General features: G+C 58.0%; 3 protein-coding genes across 5 annotated transcripts in view; all 3 read right to left on the bottom strand.

Annotated features, from left to right (window-relative positions):
• Nucleotides 1-1,236: 1,236 nt before the first annotated feature.
• LOC308048178 (uroplakin-3b-like protein 1) lies at nt 1,237-3,270 on the bottom strand (the record flags this gene model as incomplete). The annotated part of the gene is made up of 6 exons (XM_080357131.1): nt 1,237-1,342; nt 1,478-1,607; nt 2,164-2,240; nt 2,328-2,559; nt 2,661-2,807; nt 3,225-3,270. The coding sequence occupies 6 exons, from the start codon at nt 3,268-3,270 to the stop codon at nt 1,237-1,239; spliced, it is 738 nt and encodes a 245-aa protein (XP_080213257.1).
• A 467-nt stretch (nt 3,271-3,737) lies between these two features.
• On the bottom strand, nt 3,738-5,500 carry LOC308048013 (uroplakin-3b-like; the record flags this gene model as incomplete). Its single annotated transcript, XM_080356855.1, has 6 exons — nt 3,738-3,921; nt 4,188-4,308; nt 4,522-4,598; nt 4,691-4,910; nt 4,995-5,144; nt 5,443-5,500. 6 exons carry the CDS (start codon nt 5,498-5,500, stop codon nt 3,738-3,740), a joined length of 810 nt encoding a protein of 269 aa, XP_080212981.1.
• Nucleotides 5,501-8,389: 2,889 nt separating this feature from the next.
• The window catches only part of DTX2 (deltex E3 ubiquitin ligase 2), a 31,620-nt gene continuing 21,488 nt past the window's right edge, over nt 8,390-18,521 (bottom strand). For 2 of the 3 annotated variants that reach the window (XM_080357011.1, XM_080357012.1), the window contains exons 5-11: nt 18,011-18,142; nt 11,854-11,898; nt 10,836-10,906; nt 10,050-10,208; nt 9,802-9,963; nt 9,252-9,341; nt 8,390-8,968 (exon numbers count right to left, since the gene is read on the bottom strand). In XM_080357011.1, coding sequence (XP_080213137.1) covers nt 8,744-8,968; nt 9,252-9,341; nt 9,802-9,963; nt 10,050-10,208; nt 10,836-10,906; nt 11,854-11,898; nt 18,011-18,142 — 884 coding nt within the window. In that variant the 3' untranslated portion in view covers nt 8,390-8,743. The remainder of the gene's footprint in view (nt 8,969-9,251; nt 9,342-9,801; nt 9,964-10,049; nt 10,209-10,835; nt 10,907-11,853; nt 11,899-18,010; nt 18,143-18,521) is intronic. The other variant, XM_080357013.1, reaches the window with a different exon arrangement.

Below are 18,521 nucleotides of genomic sequence, written 5' to 3'. Positions count from 1 at the left end.
CCGCTTTGCAGGTGAAATGAGTGTTTCACATCCGAGATGGGGTAGGATGGAGGGGACCCATGTTTGCTGGAAAACACTGTCCCTTTGCTGCAAACGGGCTGATCTTCCCGGGGCTTAATCGCCAGATTTGCTTGATTTTCCTTGGCTGGGCTCCATGGAGGCCACTCCTGGCAGCGGCAGCACGGGGGGGGCAAGTTGCTAATATCCCCCCCCGGCAGCATAAGGACACCCTGGTAAGGGTGCTGTGACCATGGATCAGGTATAAATGTGATACTGCCCTTTGCATGGCACTTACAGAATAACCACAGGTTTTTGTAATAGATGTATATGTGACATACATGCATGCCAGCCCTGACTCCGCTCAAAGGGGGGCACAGCCCCCCACAGTGCTCTCTGGCCTTCTTGTCCTCAGCATCGGGGGTCTCATCCTGCTCAGGCTGCAGGATCAGGGACCCACACCCCAGTGCAGGATCAGGGACCCACACCCCAGTGCAGGATCAGACCCCAGCTGCTGGTCCCCTCTTGCCATCTCATGGCTACCAGGGGAACACCAGCAGCACCCAGGCAGAATTGGGCCAGCTCTGGATGGGTGACCCTCCTCCAGATTTGGGGGAGGGAGAAATTGCTGTGGGGTGAAGGAGAATGGGGACAAATAACACACCTCTACCCCCCACCCACTCCTGGGGGCATTTCTGTGCCCCTCACCCCAGCGCCAGGGCTGTTTGGGGGGTCAGGCTCCTCTCACTGCCTCTCACCCAGGGCACTTTTCCCCATTCAAAGTGGGTGCAGGTGGCACCGTGTGTCCTGAGCTGGGTGTGAAAATGCTTCTCCCATTCCCGAGCATCCCTGGCCGCATCCTGCCCCAGTCCAGCAGCCGTCACCAACCCAGGGATAGGAGTCAGAGCCCTGCACAGGGGCACAGGGATGGGGGCTTTTCCCGGGGGCTGTGGGATCTGGCGAGGTTCCAGTGGGTGCCATTCCCAGGGGGCACAAACAGGAGGCGGAGGTGGGTGCAAAGTACATGGAAGGGTCTTTAATCCCCCACTCCATCATGGCTCCCTGTGGCAGCTCCGGCTGTGCCCCCACAGCAGTGAGCACGGTGCCACCGAAACCGGTGGTGCAGTCGTGAGGGCACCAAAGGGTGTGCGGGCCAGCGGTGGCTGGTGTGGGAGCAGGTGGGGAGGCGATGCGGTGCTGGGGGGTGATGGGGAGGCAGCGGGGGGCTGTGGCGGGGGCTCAGAGACGGGCAGCCGGCTGGTCGTACACATGGTGGGTGTTGTACCGTCGAACCGTCACCGCCTCCGGCTTGCTGAAGGTGCTGCTGCCGCTGTAGGTGTCCGAGCTGGGGAGGGAAGGGGGAGTGAGGGACAAAGGTGGGGGTCATGGGGTGCTGGTGTCACCCGTGGCACTAGTCCCATGTGCCCAGCACCCATCACAGTTCCTGGGCAGTGCAGTGGGATGGGGGGGTGGAACTCACCCCCAGAAGACCAGCATGGCTACCAGGCCGGCCAGCAGGATGGCAAAGAGGATGGAGAGGATGGAGGTGAGGGCGATCATGCTGGCGCTGTGCCCGCTGCCCGTTGCAGGGGTGTCACTGGGCGGCTGAGCTGGGGAGAGAGCAAGAGGGGAGGGAGAGGGACAAGCACCCCGGGACAGTATGGGGGCCCGGCCAGGGTACCATGTGTACATGGGCAATCACAATGTGCAACTACACTGTGGAAATGCAGCATGCAAACACACTGTGCAATCCCAGTGTGCAAATGCAATGTGCAATTGCAGTGTGCAAATCCAATGTGCAATCCCAGTGTGCAAATGCAATGTGCAATTGAAGCGTGCAAATGCGATGTGCAACAGTAGTGTGCAAATGCAATGTGCAATAGTAGTGTGCAAATGCAGCATTGAAACACTATGTACAACTGCACTGCGCAAACACCATGTACAATCACACTGCACAAACACCACGTACCATCACACGATGCCATCGTATCCCAGCAGGATCCAAAGCAGCACCCTGCCTCTGTTTCCCCAGCTTCTCACAGCAGCACTGCACCCCACGCCACTGATGCTCAGTGTGCAGCCCCCCAGGACCACCCCATGTCCCCCTCACACTCTGTGGCTGTGGGACAGGTGTGAGGGGCAGGACGAGCACCCCAGCAGCGGTACCTGTCCTCAGGGTGATGGGCTCTGACCAGCGTGTCTGCGCCACGGGCACGGAGCCATTCAGGGAGAGGAACTTCACCCTGTGGCGGGAGGGCAGGTTGGCCATGCTCCCCCAAGCTGGGGGGCTGCCGGCAGGATGGGGGACACGTCCCCATGTGCAGGCTCACCGGTACGGCCCCGGGCCAGGCAGGGGCCCGTTGCAGGTGGGTCTGGTATCATCTTTGGTGCAGTTCGTTTCGCTGCCAACGCGCAGCACCGTGATGTCCCCGGGGCGCTTGGGGCAGGGGTAGTTGAGGAGGGTGGTGTTGAGGGTCATGTAGGCGGGGGCGCTGTTGGGGAACCTCTGGAACGCCCGCTCGGGGGACCCCGGTTCCACGCTGTCATTGAAGGTGTTTACGGCTGCAGGGATGGGGACAGGGGTGAGGATGGAACCCCGGGGGGAACACGGGAGCCCTGTGCACTCCCCTGCCCAGGGCCGCCCCCCACCGCACCCCACCTACCGTCGGGGACAGCCACCACCAGCCAGATGACGGCGTTGTCTGGATCCTCAGGGAAGACGCAGCGGGGCTGCTCCAGTGTGAAGGTGGAGGCGGTGATCAGGCCCCCCAGGGAGGAGCTGGCCAGGGTCGGGGTGTACGGGATCGTGTCTGTGGTGAGAAGCCACGGGGGGTGCGGCAGGGGGCGCGGTTCCCCCGCTGCAGCCCCTGACCGGCGGCTCCGGGAGCTCGGAGCGGGGACAGGAGGGAGCTGACTCCAGCAATCCCAGCTGCAGGGGTCCTGCTTGCCTCCCGCCCCCCATTTTAGGCTCAGACACAGCATGTTCCATGAAAAGAGTAAGCATAGACAGCCTGTGCCCCCACCCGGGGAGGGACACCCCTGCGAGACCCCCGGAGGACCCCACGCTGTGCCAGCAGACCCAGGAAGGTGACACCAGGGGTGGCACCCAGAATAGCGGTGGCATCAGCTCCCCATCACCCCCAGGCTCTGGAGTGTCCCTGTGCACAGGGGACCCCCTCAAGCAGGGGACAGCGGGGACCCCAGCCCGATGGCATCGCAGGACTCACCCAGCCCGTGGGCCGTCGCCAGGAGCAGGAGCAGCAGCGGGAGCATCGTGCGGGCGCCCGGGTGCAGAGGGCAGGAGTGGGGCCGGCCGGGCGCTGCGTCCCCACGGAACCCGCCCGTGGCCGCCAGCGCCCACATTCCTGCGTTAGCCGCAGCCCCACGGCAAACAGGTCGGGCTCGTTTCCCTGGGCATCGTTTGCTATGGCTGAGCGCCCACCGGTGAATTGTGCTGAGAACTGCCACGCAACAGCCCTCGCCCTGGCGATGGGGCAGCAGGGCAATGCCACCCCAGGGTGATGCCACCCTTGAGGCCACCAGACCCCACCAGTGCCAGCATGTGCCTGCCCCAACACCAAGTATCACCAAGCCGAAGCCCTGAGTGGTTTTGGGGCATCCCAGTGCCCCCATTCTCCACAGCCCCAGCTGGTGAACAGACCCCCAAGGGGTGGCGGGTGGAGAGGGGGATGTCCCACGGCCAAGCACAGAGGAGACAGCAGAAGGTATAAAGTGAGAATTTACTTGGCAGGACACGGAGCGGGAGGCTGAGGGACAAAGCAGCCCAGCCCTGGGGGGCTGCACCTGCAGCCGGGGGGCAGGGTTCGGGGCAGGGCCGGGGGGATGTGGTGGGTCCTGTAGGAGCTGTGGGTGAAGATGCTGCTCCCCGAATCCCGGCAGCACAGGGAACCCCACACCTGGGCACTGTGGGGAGAGACAAGCAGAGATGTCAAGCATGGTCCCCAGAGCTCTGCCAACCCCCCGCGTCGACTGCTGCCAAGGGGCCCTTTCTCACTGCCCAACTATGGGAAACCCCCACTTTATGAAAAAAAAAAAAGGCTTTTTAAATCTTAAACACATCTCTGTCACTCCGTCTCTCTGCTGATGGGGCCGAGAGGATGGTGTTCTCCTGGTGCCCCTATGGACATGTCCCCTGAGCACGGCCCCCCGCACCCCCATATCCCCCGTACCCCATGGTGCTGATTGCCGCCATGACCAGCGCGGCCCCTAGGCTGGCGAGGAGGGCGGCCATGACCACCGAGTCACTGCCGCGGTGCCCAGGCCTGGGGTCAATGGTGCTGGGGCTGCTGGCTGGAAGGAGATGGGATGAGGAACATGGGGAACATGGGGGGCCCAGGGATGGTGCGATGGAGAGGAGTGGGACAGGGTGGCTGGGGGACATCGAGGACTGCTCCCCCTCTCCGGGTTTTGGGGTGATGGCATAGGGCTGATGCAACGCCACATGCCAGCACCCCAACCGGGCAGGTGCAGGGGAGCCGGGGGGGACAGCAGTGCCACCAGTACCTCTCCGCAGAAGGATGGGGTCTGACCACCTCGTTTCTGCTTTAGGGCCATGACAGCCCATCATCAGGAACTTCACCCTGTGGGATGGTGGCAGCGAGGGGGATGAGCCCGCCCTCCTTGGGGAATTGCCGCATGGGGGGCCTGGGGGGGTCCATCCCCCCAACCTCACCTGTAGGGCCCCGGGGAGGGCAGGGGCCCATTGCAGGGGTCCCAGCCACCTTGTCCCCCGCACACCGTGTCCCCCCCAACCCGCAGGACGGCCGGGCTGGGCGCTGAGCAGGCATACGTGGCCACTGCCGCCTCCAGCGTCATGTAGGCATGGGCGGTGGGCAGCTGCTCGTACAGGGGCACGGCGTCCCGCGACGGGGGGTTCCTGAAGGAGTCCGAGGCTGCGCAGCACAGAGCAGGGGTGAGTGGCTGGGGCGAGGGTCCTGCCACGGCAGGGACTGCGTGCCGGAGCCGAGAGCACCCACCGTTGGCCAGAGCCACCACCAGCCAGACAGTGTCGGAGGCATTGGCGAGCGGGGTGAAGATGCCGCGGGGTCTCTCCAGCGTGAAGGTGGTGGCCGTGAGCTTCCCTGGCAGCGGCGTGGGGGGAACGCGGGGCACGTAGGGCAGCAGGGCTGGGGAACAGGGGGTAAGAAGGGGGACTCTGTGCCCACCTCATCCATCCCACCCTTACTCACCCATTGGTAATTGTCGGACCCCGGCCCGCACCAGGGTCTGTGAGCACCAGTGCCGGCACAGGGGGAGCTCAGGGGGTGCTGGCAGTGCCAGCTCCAGGGGGATAGTACCAGTGTGGGGACCCCCCAGCAGTGCCTAGCCCTATAACCCCCTCCCCAGCACAAACACCTTGGGGAAAACACCTCACAGCCCCTCTGAGCCCCCAGTCCCCCTTCCCAAACCCATTGGGGGAGTCACCCAGGCCCGTGACTGCGTCCGTCCCGGCCAGCGCCAGCAGCACACACAGCAGCTCCATGGCGTGTCACCCCGCTCCGCTCACCCCGTCCCACTGCCGAGGGGGCGAACCGGCCCGCGAGCCCCCGCGGCAGGGACCGCCTGTCCCGGGTCCTGGACCCTCCCAGCCCCACATTCCTGCACCGGCTCTGCCGGCCCCACAGGACCCTGTGGGTAAAGGGGACAGTTGCACCGCCCGGGTCACTCGCTGATCCCAAACCCCCACCCTGAGGGGCAGGCGCAGGGTGCGAGGATGCAAAGCGCAAGCCTGTGATGTGAAAGGGAAAAACGAGGCACAGAGGCGGCACGTTCAAGGACGAGTTAGCAGGAGCTGGAGGTTTGGTCAGGGCTATAGGGGCAGCCGGGTGAGTGGTCCTGCACTTCCATTCACTCCACCAGAACCTGAGTCCCCATGGGTGCCCCAGAGCCAGGGTGAGGGGTGGGCCCGTGCCCAGCTGGTTTTGGCACAGCCAGCCTTGCCCTGAGGAGGGATAAGTGCTCCAGAATCATCACACCCAAAATTCAGCCGAAACCCCAAGTGTTCAAGGCAAACAGTCCCACCCAGTGCTGGGGGTGCAGAGGCACCCAAACTCCAGGGCCACCCCATGCCGATATTTCCCTGTCAATCCTTTCCCCTCGCTGGCAGCAGGGACAACCACGGCCCCTGTCCCTGGGGAAAGGGTCTCCAAGCCCTTGGGACAGTAACCCTGGAAGGGGCACCCCCTGCTGCTCTCCAGGCAGAGGGTTCAAGTGCCCCTTCTCTGGTGTTTGCCCAGGGCTGTGCCTGCCCGCTCCTACGTGGGAGAGGATTCCCCCCCCTTCCCGAAGGGGCTGGGACTGTGCCTTCAGATTAAGTGGAAATGGGGCATTCGGAGATTACGCAGTCCAGCTGCCGAGGGGAAAACCAGGCGCAGCTGCAGCCTCCATCCCTCCTGCTGCCCAGCAATACCTGCCCCAGCACCCCCAGATACCCATGGGGACACACAGCACCCCCTCTGCCACCCCAGCGCCCTCCTTTGTGCTCCCGGGGGGGGCAGTGGTGGGGCGAGGGTGGCAGGGTGACGCAGGGGGACAATGAGTCACAGTTTCAGCTGCTGGTACCTGCTACTGAGACGCAGGCCCTGCATACCTGGGGGGTCACGGCTGGGCTAATAATAACACCCTGCTGCAAGCGAGCTGGGAACCTCAGGGGGAAGGGAGAAACCCCCACATGGGTCTCTAGCCAGGGCCAGGGGGCCCAAGGTTTCCGTCAGACCTGTCCGGTGGCATTATCAGCAATTATTTGGAGCTCTGTCCCCTCCCAGCACCACAGCATCCCAGGCGTGCCTTTCTCCTCGGCCGGCTGCTGCCCTGGGCACAGAGGGGACCCGCTTTGGGACATCGCCCTGCACAGAGGGGACTGAGCACCTGCGTCTGCTGCTTTCACGCCTTTGCCACCCACATCCCCCCACCACAGGGGCTAAGCCATCTCAGGGCTCAGAACCCAGGTGGCAAAAGGGTTTTAGGAGATGCCACAGGTCCTTGTGGCGGATGATGTGACATGGACAAGGTGCTGAGCCTGAACAGCTCATGCCATGGTGTCCCAGCCATGGACCAGCCCCAAAACAGGGAGGCTCCATCTGATTCACCCTGGGGAGCATCTCCTGAAGACGCCTTGGGCCATGCTCAGCAGGAAATTCTTGCTTTGTACAGGGCTGGGTGAACCCTGCCCAATTGTCGCTTCAATTCACCGTTTTGATTGCTGGGAGGGCATGATCTGGGGATGGACAGCTGAGGTTTAAACACAAAACCTCTGCCTTTCACAACCAGAAAAGAGGCAGACACAGCCTGCTTCTGTAGAGCTCAGGAATGCAAACACACATACCTGCTGTTTGCAAGGAGCTCCTGATTTTGCAGCATCCCCAAAACCTGCAGCCAAGGGGAACCAGGAGGCTGCAAGCACAGGATGGGTAACAGGGAAAGCTCCAACCCCCCACAGCTTTGAAAACCCTTTCCATTTTATATTGGCATGACAGAAATTTGCCCCTCGCTGCTGGTCCAGGACATGCTGGTCACAGGAGGGTGTAGAGCCAGCAGAGCACGGCCATGTCCCAGATCTCCTGGGAATGAGGTGACATGGCAGATGGCACCAGGACTGTGGATGTGCCAAAGGGATTTAGCGTGGGCAGAGCTCTCAGGACTTGCAGCTGGGGTTGCTGGCCACAGGGAACAGCCAGAAACAGAAGCGTTTCAGTGCCAGGTGACAAGAATGGGGACAATGTACAGCAAGGCCACCAGGATTGGGGCAAGGCCAAGAGGCAGAGCTCATGGTGCAGGAGGGTGCTCTGGAGAGCATCTCTGCTGGGAGCCTTGTGTGGCTGCCAGGCTGCTCGCCTTGGTCGCCTGTCACCGGCTGGTGGCACCAGCACTCCCCGCAGCAGCAGCACAAAGCTGCCAAACAGCCTCCGCCCTGCAGAGGCTTCCCTGGGGCACAAACAGCCCCAAATTGCTGCCATTTCACCCCAGAGAGGGGGATAAAGGAGGGCAGGTCCAGCCAGAAGGGCTTCAGGACAACAGGAGTGGGGATGGTGGCTCACAGAAAGAGCAGGGGGCTGTGACCTCCCCCAGGAGGGACACTGCTGGGTCACCTCTGCCAGGTGAAGCACTGACAGCCTGCAATCCCCAGTCCCTGGGACTGCCCCTGCAGAGTCACATCCTCCAGCAAAGCTGAGCTTTCCCCTCCTTTCCTCTGGCTGGATCAAGTGTTCCCAGCTCTGCAGAGCAGGCTGGTCCCCCAGAGGGGGGCACCAAAGAGGGAGGCACCCCAAGCCATCAGGCAGCTTGAAGGCAGCACTACAACTTGCAGTGGAAATGAGTTTATTAAGACCAAGCAGAGAGAGGGGCAGGGGGAGGCTTTGCTGGAAGAGGCGCCTCTGGGGCAGGGAGACCCTCATTTGCTTTCCCGCTGGTCCAGTTGTAGTGAGACACCCTCCCCCCATCCTGTTCCCAAGCACTAACAAGGAAAGGCTCTGCCTTCACAAGTGGGTCTGTCACCATGGGACCACTGTCCCAGCTAGTTGCCCGTGTCACCATCAACCCTACCCAGAGATGCAAGTGCAGTTTCTACAAAAATAGCCCTCCCTCTGGAAAAACAAACAAAAAACTGTAGGGAGTGGGCAGGGCTCCCACGGGACTGTGTTATTGCTCAGTGTGACAGGCGGTCAGACGCAGGAACTTAAGGCAACAGGAATAAGTGCACTAGGTGGGTGCCTGGGGCGTGCACAACTCATTGTCCCAGGCAGTCCTCGGTGACGCCCTGCGCAGCCAGCTCCGCCAGCACATTGTCCAGGTAGTTGGGGTCAGGGTAACCATGGCCACTCAGGTTTGTGTCCATCTCTGTCTTGTGGTGGATCTCATTCCACACCACTGTGTTGCTCTCGCCGGTGGTGCTGGAGGTGCCCACGGTGAAAATCAGGCGTCTCTTCCAGGCTACCCTCAGGAGCTCCAGGACCTAGAGGTGGAAAGAAGGAAAAAAAAACAAAGCTGGAGATTTGAACCATGAAAGCAGCTTGCCAGAAGCTTAACAGCCTAAATCTCTGCTGTAGCAGGAGGAAAGCAAAGATCCCAGCATCAGAAGGGATCTCCCTCATGTCCTAGTTACCCATGTGGTGACCCTGATGGGAAGGACCACTTGCTGGTCTTCCAGGACTTGAAAAATACTCCCAGAACTCTCAGCAACACAGGGCCAAGAGACAACCTGAGAAGGGTCATGTTATCAGTGTGTGACACCTTACCTTCCTCCCCTTCTCGTTGTCAGGCAGGTAACAACGGCGAGGAAAGCCTCTTGCTGTGTACGGCATCCCAGGGTTGGGGTGCTCAGGGCCCTGAAATAGAGAATACACATTTGGCATGGAAATGTCCATCTTCATATGAGTCGGACAATCAATCCCTCAGCAACGGGATTTAGCATCAGCAGCAGAATTTAACACAGATCCTGTATCACACAGGAGCCCCTCGTTCCCATGAACACCAGCTCTGCAGGCTGCTTGTGCTACAGAGGCAGCTCGACTGAGAGCAGAAGGTTGCCCTGCAGCACGGACCAGATGCAGACAGGGAAAAGACGTCTCTTCACTGCAGACAAGCTGCTTGGGGCAACAGAAGGCAAGGCAGAGAGTAAACATGGGTGCAAAATCATTAAGGAAGACCAATGAGCTGGGAGCTGGGCTCTGCTCAGCGGTGGGCTTGCCGGCAGGTGCTGTACCAGATACTAGGACTTCTCTGCGAGGCTCTCCTGGCTTGTGCTACCTGGCAGCAGCCATCCCTGCGAGCGTGCTGTGTGCTCACCTGGATGCCTCTGCTGATGTGATAGACAATCTCGATTGTCCCGCAGTCTTTGTGGCCAGGGAGGGACTGGGGGAATGTGGAGACCTCCATCTTCCCTTTGGGTTGAGTACCGGTTTTCTCTCCGTAGATAGTTTTACAGGAGGGGCACTGCAAACTCCCATCCTGCAGGGTGAGAGGAGCAGACATCAGAACTCCACAGACGAGTCACCGGGCACAGGGGACCTGGTGGGGACGGGCCAGCTCGGTACCTTGTTCCCGTTGGAGTACATGGCCAGCACGCAGAGCATGTGGAAAGGGTGCTGGCAGTTCCTCAGCCGACCCACCGCCTCCGGCTTGATCGTGCTGCACTCACACACATCGCCATAACCCGAGGGGGAGGACAGCTTCTCCATGCAGATGATGCAGTCCTAGAGGCCAAGGCAGAAAGGAGAAAACCACCATGTACTGTGAGCACAAGCTGTTCATAATGACTGACCCACCAAGGAAGCAAAGAGATGCTTCAGCAAGATTTGCCTTCACCTTTGATCTTTCCTTTTGAGGTTTAAGGGCACAGTCAGGTTTCATTATCTGACTGGTATCACCTCCACAGTGCAGGAGAAGACCTGCCATCCGTCAGAGGGGATGAGTGGCAATCGAGTGGGGTTATGTCCTGCTCCTCTACAGCACAGGGTTTGCATCTCTGTAGCTTTGACCTCTCTGAGCACAGAGAAGAGGCTGAAGCCAAACTCCCTCCCCCAGCCCAGGCCCTGCAGCCAGCTCCAAGGGAAATGAGGAGGCGCTACCAGGATTAGCTACACAACCCACACCATGCCTTCTCCGTCAGTCTGCTGACAAGGACAAATCACCAGTTACCATGTGTGGGCTTCAGGCAGCACTGAGGCCTCTCCGTCTAGCATCAGCAGTGCCACTGGGAGCAGGAGTATGGACCACACGGGATGCCCAAGGAGGAGTGGTCCTCAGGCATCGCCACGGTTGTCACAGCACCCAGTGAAGAGGCCACCGGGCAATCTGGAGTCGCTTCACTGTCCTCTCACCTCATCAGCAGAAGAGCCCTTCACCTCTTCCAGGTACTTCCTCACCACGGCTTCGGGCTCGGTTGGCGTCGCTGCACAAGGAGAGAAGGGAGAAAAAGAGAGGAGAAGGAATCAGGCACGCTGCGAGACATGATGAACATGTGCAGGTGAGCCAGAGAGAAGGGAGACAAGCAAGTCGCTGGCCAGGACGCCAAGGAGACAGGGCAGGGTCAGAGGGGGAGAAGAGGCTGCTCCAACTCGTCCCTACAAGCCCCTCAGAGGCTTTGCTGTCAGAAACGGCTGCCAGGAACACCGTGAACACTGCAGACAGGAAAAGCCCCTGGCAGATGTGGGTGCCCTGTGTTGTGCACCCAGGGCTCTGCCTGTACCTGCTGTGCTCCTGTCCTCCCCACATACCCCATTGACAGCAGCTAGGTCCCAGCTGGATTTTGTGCAGACCAGAGGCCAGCCAGGACCAAACCAACCCAAGGATGCTATGGCCTCAGTGGGATAGAGGATTACATCTGTGTTGTCAGAGGAGAAGAGGCATCCCCCCTTTGCCCCGGCTGGCACCTGACCAGGACACCCAGCAATGCATGAGGCTTCAGACCCCGTTTCAAGCACGGCAGCACGAGCCTCACATCCCTGGCATGAAATAGCAGCCTTTCTCCTGAGCTTCCACATACTCAAATCCAGCAAGACATAACACAAGTCACAGGGTATACAAAACAAACCAGCTTTCCAACAGGTACACATTATTTGCAGCACACGACAGTGATATTTTTGCATTTTCCTAAATATAGTCCCTGCTCCCCATCCACCCAGGCACGAGCACCCCAACAGCCCACTGGCAGCCTGGTCCCCTCGGAGGTGTCACGGCACAAAGCAACAAACATCACACAACATCCGAAGCAAGTTACTGCCCATAGCATCAGCAGTCACCTTAACTCCCAGGCCAGCAAGGCTCGGCTTAAGCCCACAAGCATTGTATGTGTCTGCAGGGCACACAGCCCCGGGCTAGAGGAGATGAGCTCCTTACCGGTCATCAGGCCCGTCACCGAGGCTGCCAGGCTCTTCCACCAGCCTAGGAAAGGAAACATTTGCACAAGTGACATTATGACCCCACCTGGCAGGAGGCAAAAGAAAGACCTGTCACTTGGCTTGGGGGAAACCTCGTCTTTCCTTCCTGAATCTACTTTTTGGGGGAAAGCAGTGCTGCGATGAACATGCCAGTGAAGCCGTAGCTCGCTCTTCTCTGTTCTCCTCCATCCTGGCCAGTCAAGTTGCCAGTGGTTCAGGGAGCAAGGGAAACACCAGCAACAGCTGGAGAGGCCACAAGCATCCATGCCCGACAGCCCAGGGCCTCGCGAGGGAGTTGTATTCCAAAGAGCTCTGCTTCTGAGCTAATTTCTGAGCCACTGTAGGACATCAGCTGTATTTCAGCCGAGACTACTGCTGCTCCAAACTCCACACACCCAGGTGGACACAGGACATCGCCATGTGCAACACCTGGGCATCAGAGCCCTGGGGGCACCTGTACAGCACATCTTCAGCTCTCCCCGTCCGCTTCGGTGCCTTCCAGGAAGACGAAGGGTTCACAAGTGTTGGCTCTGTGGTTGAAAAAGCTGCGCATCAAGAGACAGTCACGCTGGAGGCAGCACCGAACTGTTCTGCCACCCCAAAACACAGTTTCTGTCATCAGGATGAAGTGGCAGGTGCTATTTTCTGGAGAACCACTTGTCACAGGAGAGGCAAACGTGGTGAAGCAGAAGGGAAGGACTGCTCACACACCGCAGGTGTTGTTGAACAGGCAAAGGCCTGGATGGCACAGGCCCTGTACCACACAGGAGCCCCTCGTTCCCACGAACACCAGCTCTGTGGGCTGCTTGGGCTATGGGGGCACCTGGACAGGGAGGAGATCCCTGAACTGGGAGGTGGACTCTCCTGACTGAAGACACAGTCATTAAGATGAGTTATTTTCAGAAGGGGACTCCTGGCCATCCTGAAACACATGATTTCTGGTAGCAGGAGGAAGAGATAAGCTGAGCACACAGACCAGTGATGCTCCCTCCGAGTGCCAGTGTGGGCAGGAGGAGAGATGCCCAACATCTCAGGCAGAGCAGGGCTGTGAGGATCACCCTCTGTAGACCATTAACCAGGAAGGTAACAGGATAAAATAAGCATTAGGCCAAAGAGCAACACGAAAGCAGGCGTTTTCCGCATCGGGGCGTGTCAAAATCCCCTGGAAAAGCATTTCCAAGAACTGCCACAAGAGGAGCAGGAGACAAACAGGAGCCTGGGCAAGCCCCAGCCTTCTGGCTCCCAGGCCAAGAGCTGAGGAGCTGCTTCAGGGGCTCACTGGCAGACCCCACCGGGGATGCAGCTCCTTGCCTTTTCCAGAGGTGAGAAACAGCTCTGGGAATCCTCAGCTGGGACCTTGCTCGTACGCAGCGGATCACAATCTGCCACCAGCACAGAGCTGCAAGGGGACACAATGGGTCTGAACTGTCTCAGCTCAGTGCTCACTGTGCCCGAGGTCTGCTGGCTGTGTGCTCCATGATGTCCCTACTCCAGCCCAGCACTTCCCATGCAGGACACTTGGAACCAGGCTCTGGCTTGCAACCACCAAAGACCTTCGCAGTCACGCAGGAGAAAGAGGCTTCAGCTGCTTCTGCTCTGCAGGTTTTGGAGAGCCCCGTGTGAGCAGAACTTGCTGTTACCCACCGTGACTCCATCCACTTCCACAAGTATCCGCCTGTGATGGCCACCAGGTTCTCATTCCTGAGGATCCCGTGCTGCCTGCTACACTGAGCACCAAGTCCTTCTAGACCGTGTTTTCCAGGTGGCTCTTTTTGAAGTGACCTTCTTGTCTCCTCTGGCTACGGGCTGGAGAAAGCAATGCCAAAAAGATGCACAGACAAGGTGGTGAAGACAAGTGAGGGAAGTGAGAAGGTGTGTTACACCAGCAGCACCACCTGCCCAGGACACGGCAGAACATCCCGGTTCACCTGCACCGCAAATCTGAGTAGCTTTAGAGCAATCTGCCTTGTTTGGGACAGCAGAGGACGCTCCTTCATTTCTCTTGCTGTTGACTTTCCTTTGTAGCAGCTCAGAGGAACAAAGAGATGACTTGCCCAAGAACTGGCCAGGCTCATTTGAATCAAATCAATGAAGGGAGACAAAAAACCCAGTGCAGAGCTGGGTAAGAGTGAGAATGAGAAAGCTCTCGCAGGGTCTGTGGGGTACAGCAGGGATTTCAGGCAAAGCAAATGGCATTACAACACCTCAACAGCTGTCATTGGGCTGGAGCTGGGGAAAATCAGGCAGAAAACGGCGATGCAGCTCTCAGCCATCTTTAGGAAACCCAGGCCTGACGGGTTTGCATTGTGGCATCTCTGGTCTGTTCCTGTCACTTTGCTGTGATAACGCTCTGATGCATTTATATCCACCAAGGCTGTCTGGGGAGTCCAGACACCTTAGCAAATCTGTCCCCAGCTGCAAGTGCTTCATTGTCCAGTCCCAAGGAAGCCTTTTGATGCGCAGAACTTGGTTTCAGCAATGGCAGCAAGCCCACACAGCCTTCCTCGCCTCTGAAGGGAGGCTCTTCTGCGGGCAGAGGAGCACATCTGGCAGGCCAGACCACAGCTGGAATGCAGCTGGGAGGCACGGCACCCGCCACCAGGCACATATGCTCCAGCACATTAATCGCTTCCTTACCGGACCATTTACTCCCTAAAAGTGTTTGCCTCCAAATCTTTGTTCTAGCCATCCCTTGGGATCAAAGCCTGTTTTGATGATTCAACAGTTTTCAGGATTCAATAGTGAATTGAAAATGCAACAGCAGAATCGACTGATGCTTTTTATCACCGGCTGGCTGAATGCTGTGCTATTGATTTATCTGGGATGTGAAGGAATGTTTACCATTCTTTCATTTACAAAGAGAGGAGTAACGATTTTTTTAATGCTTCCCCTTCCTCCCTGTACATAATAAGTTGCTTGCTGAAGCAAGGGCTTTCCACGGGCAACATCTGACAGATGTGTTTCAAATCCTTGCAGCAGTAACATGCCTCCTTCTGTATCCCAAAATGAGCCATATGGTTCACAGCAGACTCTTTTTTTGATACCCTACGCATACCAGACACAGGTTGTTTCTAGTTATTGCTACGGACACCCATATCTTGTCACCTCTGGACCTGCAAAGGTTGGATCTCCCGGCCTCAATCCCCAAGAGGGCTGTCCAGAGATTGGGAAGGTGAGAGGAGATTTGGTGTTAAAACCAGGTTTCTTCACATTTAGCATTAAAGAACATCCCAGTTATTACAGCCTGTCTCCTTCAGCAGCCGTCCCCCATGGGAACAGAGAGTTCCCCCAGTTCCATGGGGCTCCCCAGTCCCACCCATCCCATGGGTCTGCAGATGGACAGAACATAAGAGGAGTAATCAGAATCAGCTGGGATTACACCCCCCATCCAGCCAGATCCCATCCTGGACAAGCATCCTCATCTCCATGACCACAGCATTCCACACATGACTGCCCACCCCAGAGAACACACGCAGGGAAACCTCCAAGCCAGGTGAAAACTGGATCTGCACCACAGACATCAGTGCCAGAACAGCAACAACGGTAATGAGTGCTGACTAATTAGTGCCTTTATTTAATATAACCCAGCTAGTCACCATGCTGGCTGCAATTCCATCAACGCCGCCTCGACCTGCCAGCGGCCAGCGTTTGCAGCGGCAGGAAGGAGCAAGCAGGGGTACACTGCACCCACCACCAGCTATTTCGGCACCAGTTTGGTGTAGGCAGCTCACTGGTGGCCTCCTGGGCTCACAGCTCTTGCTAGAACTGTGATGGAAAAACCTGGAGGAGTGTGGGAAGGGAAAGGGCACACGATGCAGAAATTCAAGGCACAAAACAGGCCCATCTCTGCCTGTTGGCAGCGGCAGGGTCTGTAAAGGCAAAAAGAACAGTCTGCCTGAAAGTCAGGATCATGACTGCCACTGCAGAACAGCATTCTAGGCCGGGGGGGGGGTGTTGTATAAATGCAGCTTTTTCTTAAGAGGGACTGAGCCCGCTCTTAATCCCGGAGCCATGCACTCTGCAGGACTAGCTATCCTGTCTCAGCAAAGCGGAATCTCATTTTCTAAACCAGAGGGAGGCACCTTTTCCCACAGCTCAGTGTTGGGAACAACAGAACCGGCAAAGCATCTCCTCTGCAGCACATCCCGACCAGGACAAGGACATCTGGGACAGATGTTGTAGCAGAAGGGAGAAGGAGCTGCTCGGTGCCCCCGTTCCACCCTCAGGCTGGTGTCCCCTCCCTGAGCTGTAGTGTCCAGGCCCAGCAGGTGGCATTGGTGGGCTGGCAGGGAGGTGGCATCAGGCAGGTCCCCAGGCCTGGCAGTGTGCACAGCCCTGGGCTGAGCTGGCTGCTCAGACACCCCCAGCCCACATCCCATCCTCCCCACCTGCCCCATTTCACGCTCTGCATTGCTGCTCTCCCCACCCTGCTCAGAAGTTACACGACGTGTTCTCCTATTAGCATCACACTCTTGCAAGCATCCTGGGCACCTGCACCTCAATCTCCTCCACACCAGGGAGGGGGTGGATGCTGCAAATGTGCTGCTACCAAGAGACCCCACTGAGGAGCAGCCAGTGGCACTGCAGCGTGGGGGACTGCAGAGGAGCGGAGCTATGCACGTGAGGCCACGCTTTGCCCTAAATATGCCCAGTTTTGTGTCACTAACCAGCAGCAGGTGACCAACACCAGCAGCAGTCCTGGCTCTCTGTTTTTCAGGCTCCTCCAGTGACAAGAGCAAGGTGATGCCCCTGCTGGGTCCCAGCTGCTCTGCAGTCCCATTTCCAGGGTGTCCCCAGCACCCAGCCTGCACCCCTGGCCACGGAGGGTCGCACGGATGCTGCACCAGGCGCCAGTGTCACCCCAGCACCTCACCAGCTGGCTGCGGATCAAGAGCCTCATCCAGCCCCTTTGCCACCCACCTCCACCCTGCTCTTTTCCTTCACCTTCCATTTTCCATTGCTCCTCCTGTTCTTTGCTGCTTTTCCCACCGCCCCCCTGCTTTCTCCTCCCGCTCCATCACACATCCTACTCCACATTTGCTCTCTCCCGTTCGCATCTCCTCCTCTCATAACGCATTTCCGCAAGATGCCTCCTCCACGTTTAATTTATATTTTCCTTCTACTACCCTTCCTGCCTCCTTCAGCCAGGTTTGGACCTCACTTTCCCATCAAACCTCCTCACTGCATGCACAGACTTTGAGGATAGAGACAATGATACCAACAAACTCCTCAAGACAGCCAGATACCTCTTCCCCTCAACCTCAGGGCTCTTCCCTCCTTCTTAAACACAAGCATCCTCATGTTAAACAACCACTCACTTCCAGTCCCCTCTTCATGTATCTTAGGTTTGGTGGTGGTTGAGCACACCAGGACATCTGTGCTGGGGGTTGATGAACAACCTCTACAGCTACACCAGCCTGGATTCCCACCTACCCCCCTACAGGTGGGACCCAGGCTCTAAACTGGGAGCCCACCAGCTTTGCAAGGGTGAGGGATACCCAGTGAGACACAAAGAGGAGAAATGAAGGTCCTGCCTTGGAGGTGGCTCAGCTCCTTCCGCTCCAGACAGAGAGAACAAATCCTCTGCAGTTTGACCCTGAAAGCCCTATTATGACTCAGGGGCCTGCTTGTCTGGAAGATCCTTCTCACTCCATGACTCAACGATGACAAGCACAGCTCACAAGCGAACCTTCTCTTGGGAGCGTGTATGGATTAAATGCTCTCCTTGATGGTTCCTCAGCACCCAAACTTGTCCCACCAATGCGTCAGAGCAGGCCCTGGTAGGTGGGTGCCCAAGAGGGTGTAAAGGGACCATGTGGGAGGCTGAAGGAGTCTTTGACATGCACAGAGAACAACTGGGCTGCTCCAGCTCGATGGCAACGAGCAGAGCTACCACAGGACAGGTTCTACTTTATCATCATATTTTACAGCCTGTCAGGGACTGTGCAGGCCAGGAGACGTGCCCAGCTTCTCCCCTTAGTGGGACCAACATCATCAGTCAAACCAGAAGAGCCAAGAGGGTGGTGGGGAGAGACAAGAGGGAAAGAGGCAGAACAATTGCAAAGAGATAAAGAGAAGGAGATGGAAGCAAATATCAGAGTTTGAGCAGGAACTACCTTTCTTGGACACTTTCCTCCCCTCCTTAACTGAGCTGTGTTTTTTAGTGGCTTTATGGGTGCTGGCAGCTTGCGGCACACAGGTGAGGTGCACGGGGAGTCCAGCGGCTGACATCAGAATAGCCGTCATGCCTACAGCGGGTACGAGATCGACATGCAGGAAGGAAACAACGGGGAAACATATTCATTAAAAAAAAAAAAACTTTCAAAGAAAAATTTTAAAAAAAGATAAAATAAAACAAAACCCAAACCCTTGATTCAGAGGAAATACAACATCCAAGAGGCAACGGGGTTGCAGTCAGCACAAGGGCAGGATCCAGAGGCTTTCTGAGGGGGGAGCCCAGGAAATGAATTTAAGCAGGGAAATACAGGCACGAGTCTCGGCTGTGAGCCCCTAAGCCAGTGTGGGAACAGGACCTTCCTCTTCATCTTGTCTTTAGGGCTCCTTGGGCACTTTGCATCTGCTGTGGTTCAAAGTCCTCCAGCTCTTGGAGCCCTGGAAGCATCACCG

The sequence above is a fragment of the Nesoenas mayeri genome, assembly GCF_963082525.1.
Source record: "Nesoenas mayeri genome assembly, chromosome: 20".
Taxonomy (NCBI): domain Eukaryota; kingdom Metazoa; phylum Chordata; class Aves; order Columbiformes; family Columbidae; genus Nesoenas; species Nesoenas mayeri.
Note: the sequence above shows the minus strand (reverse complement) of the source record. Positions and strands in the feature narration are given on the sequence as shown.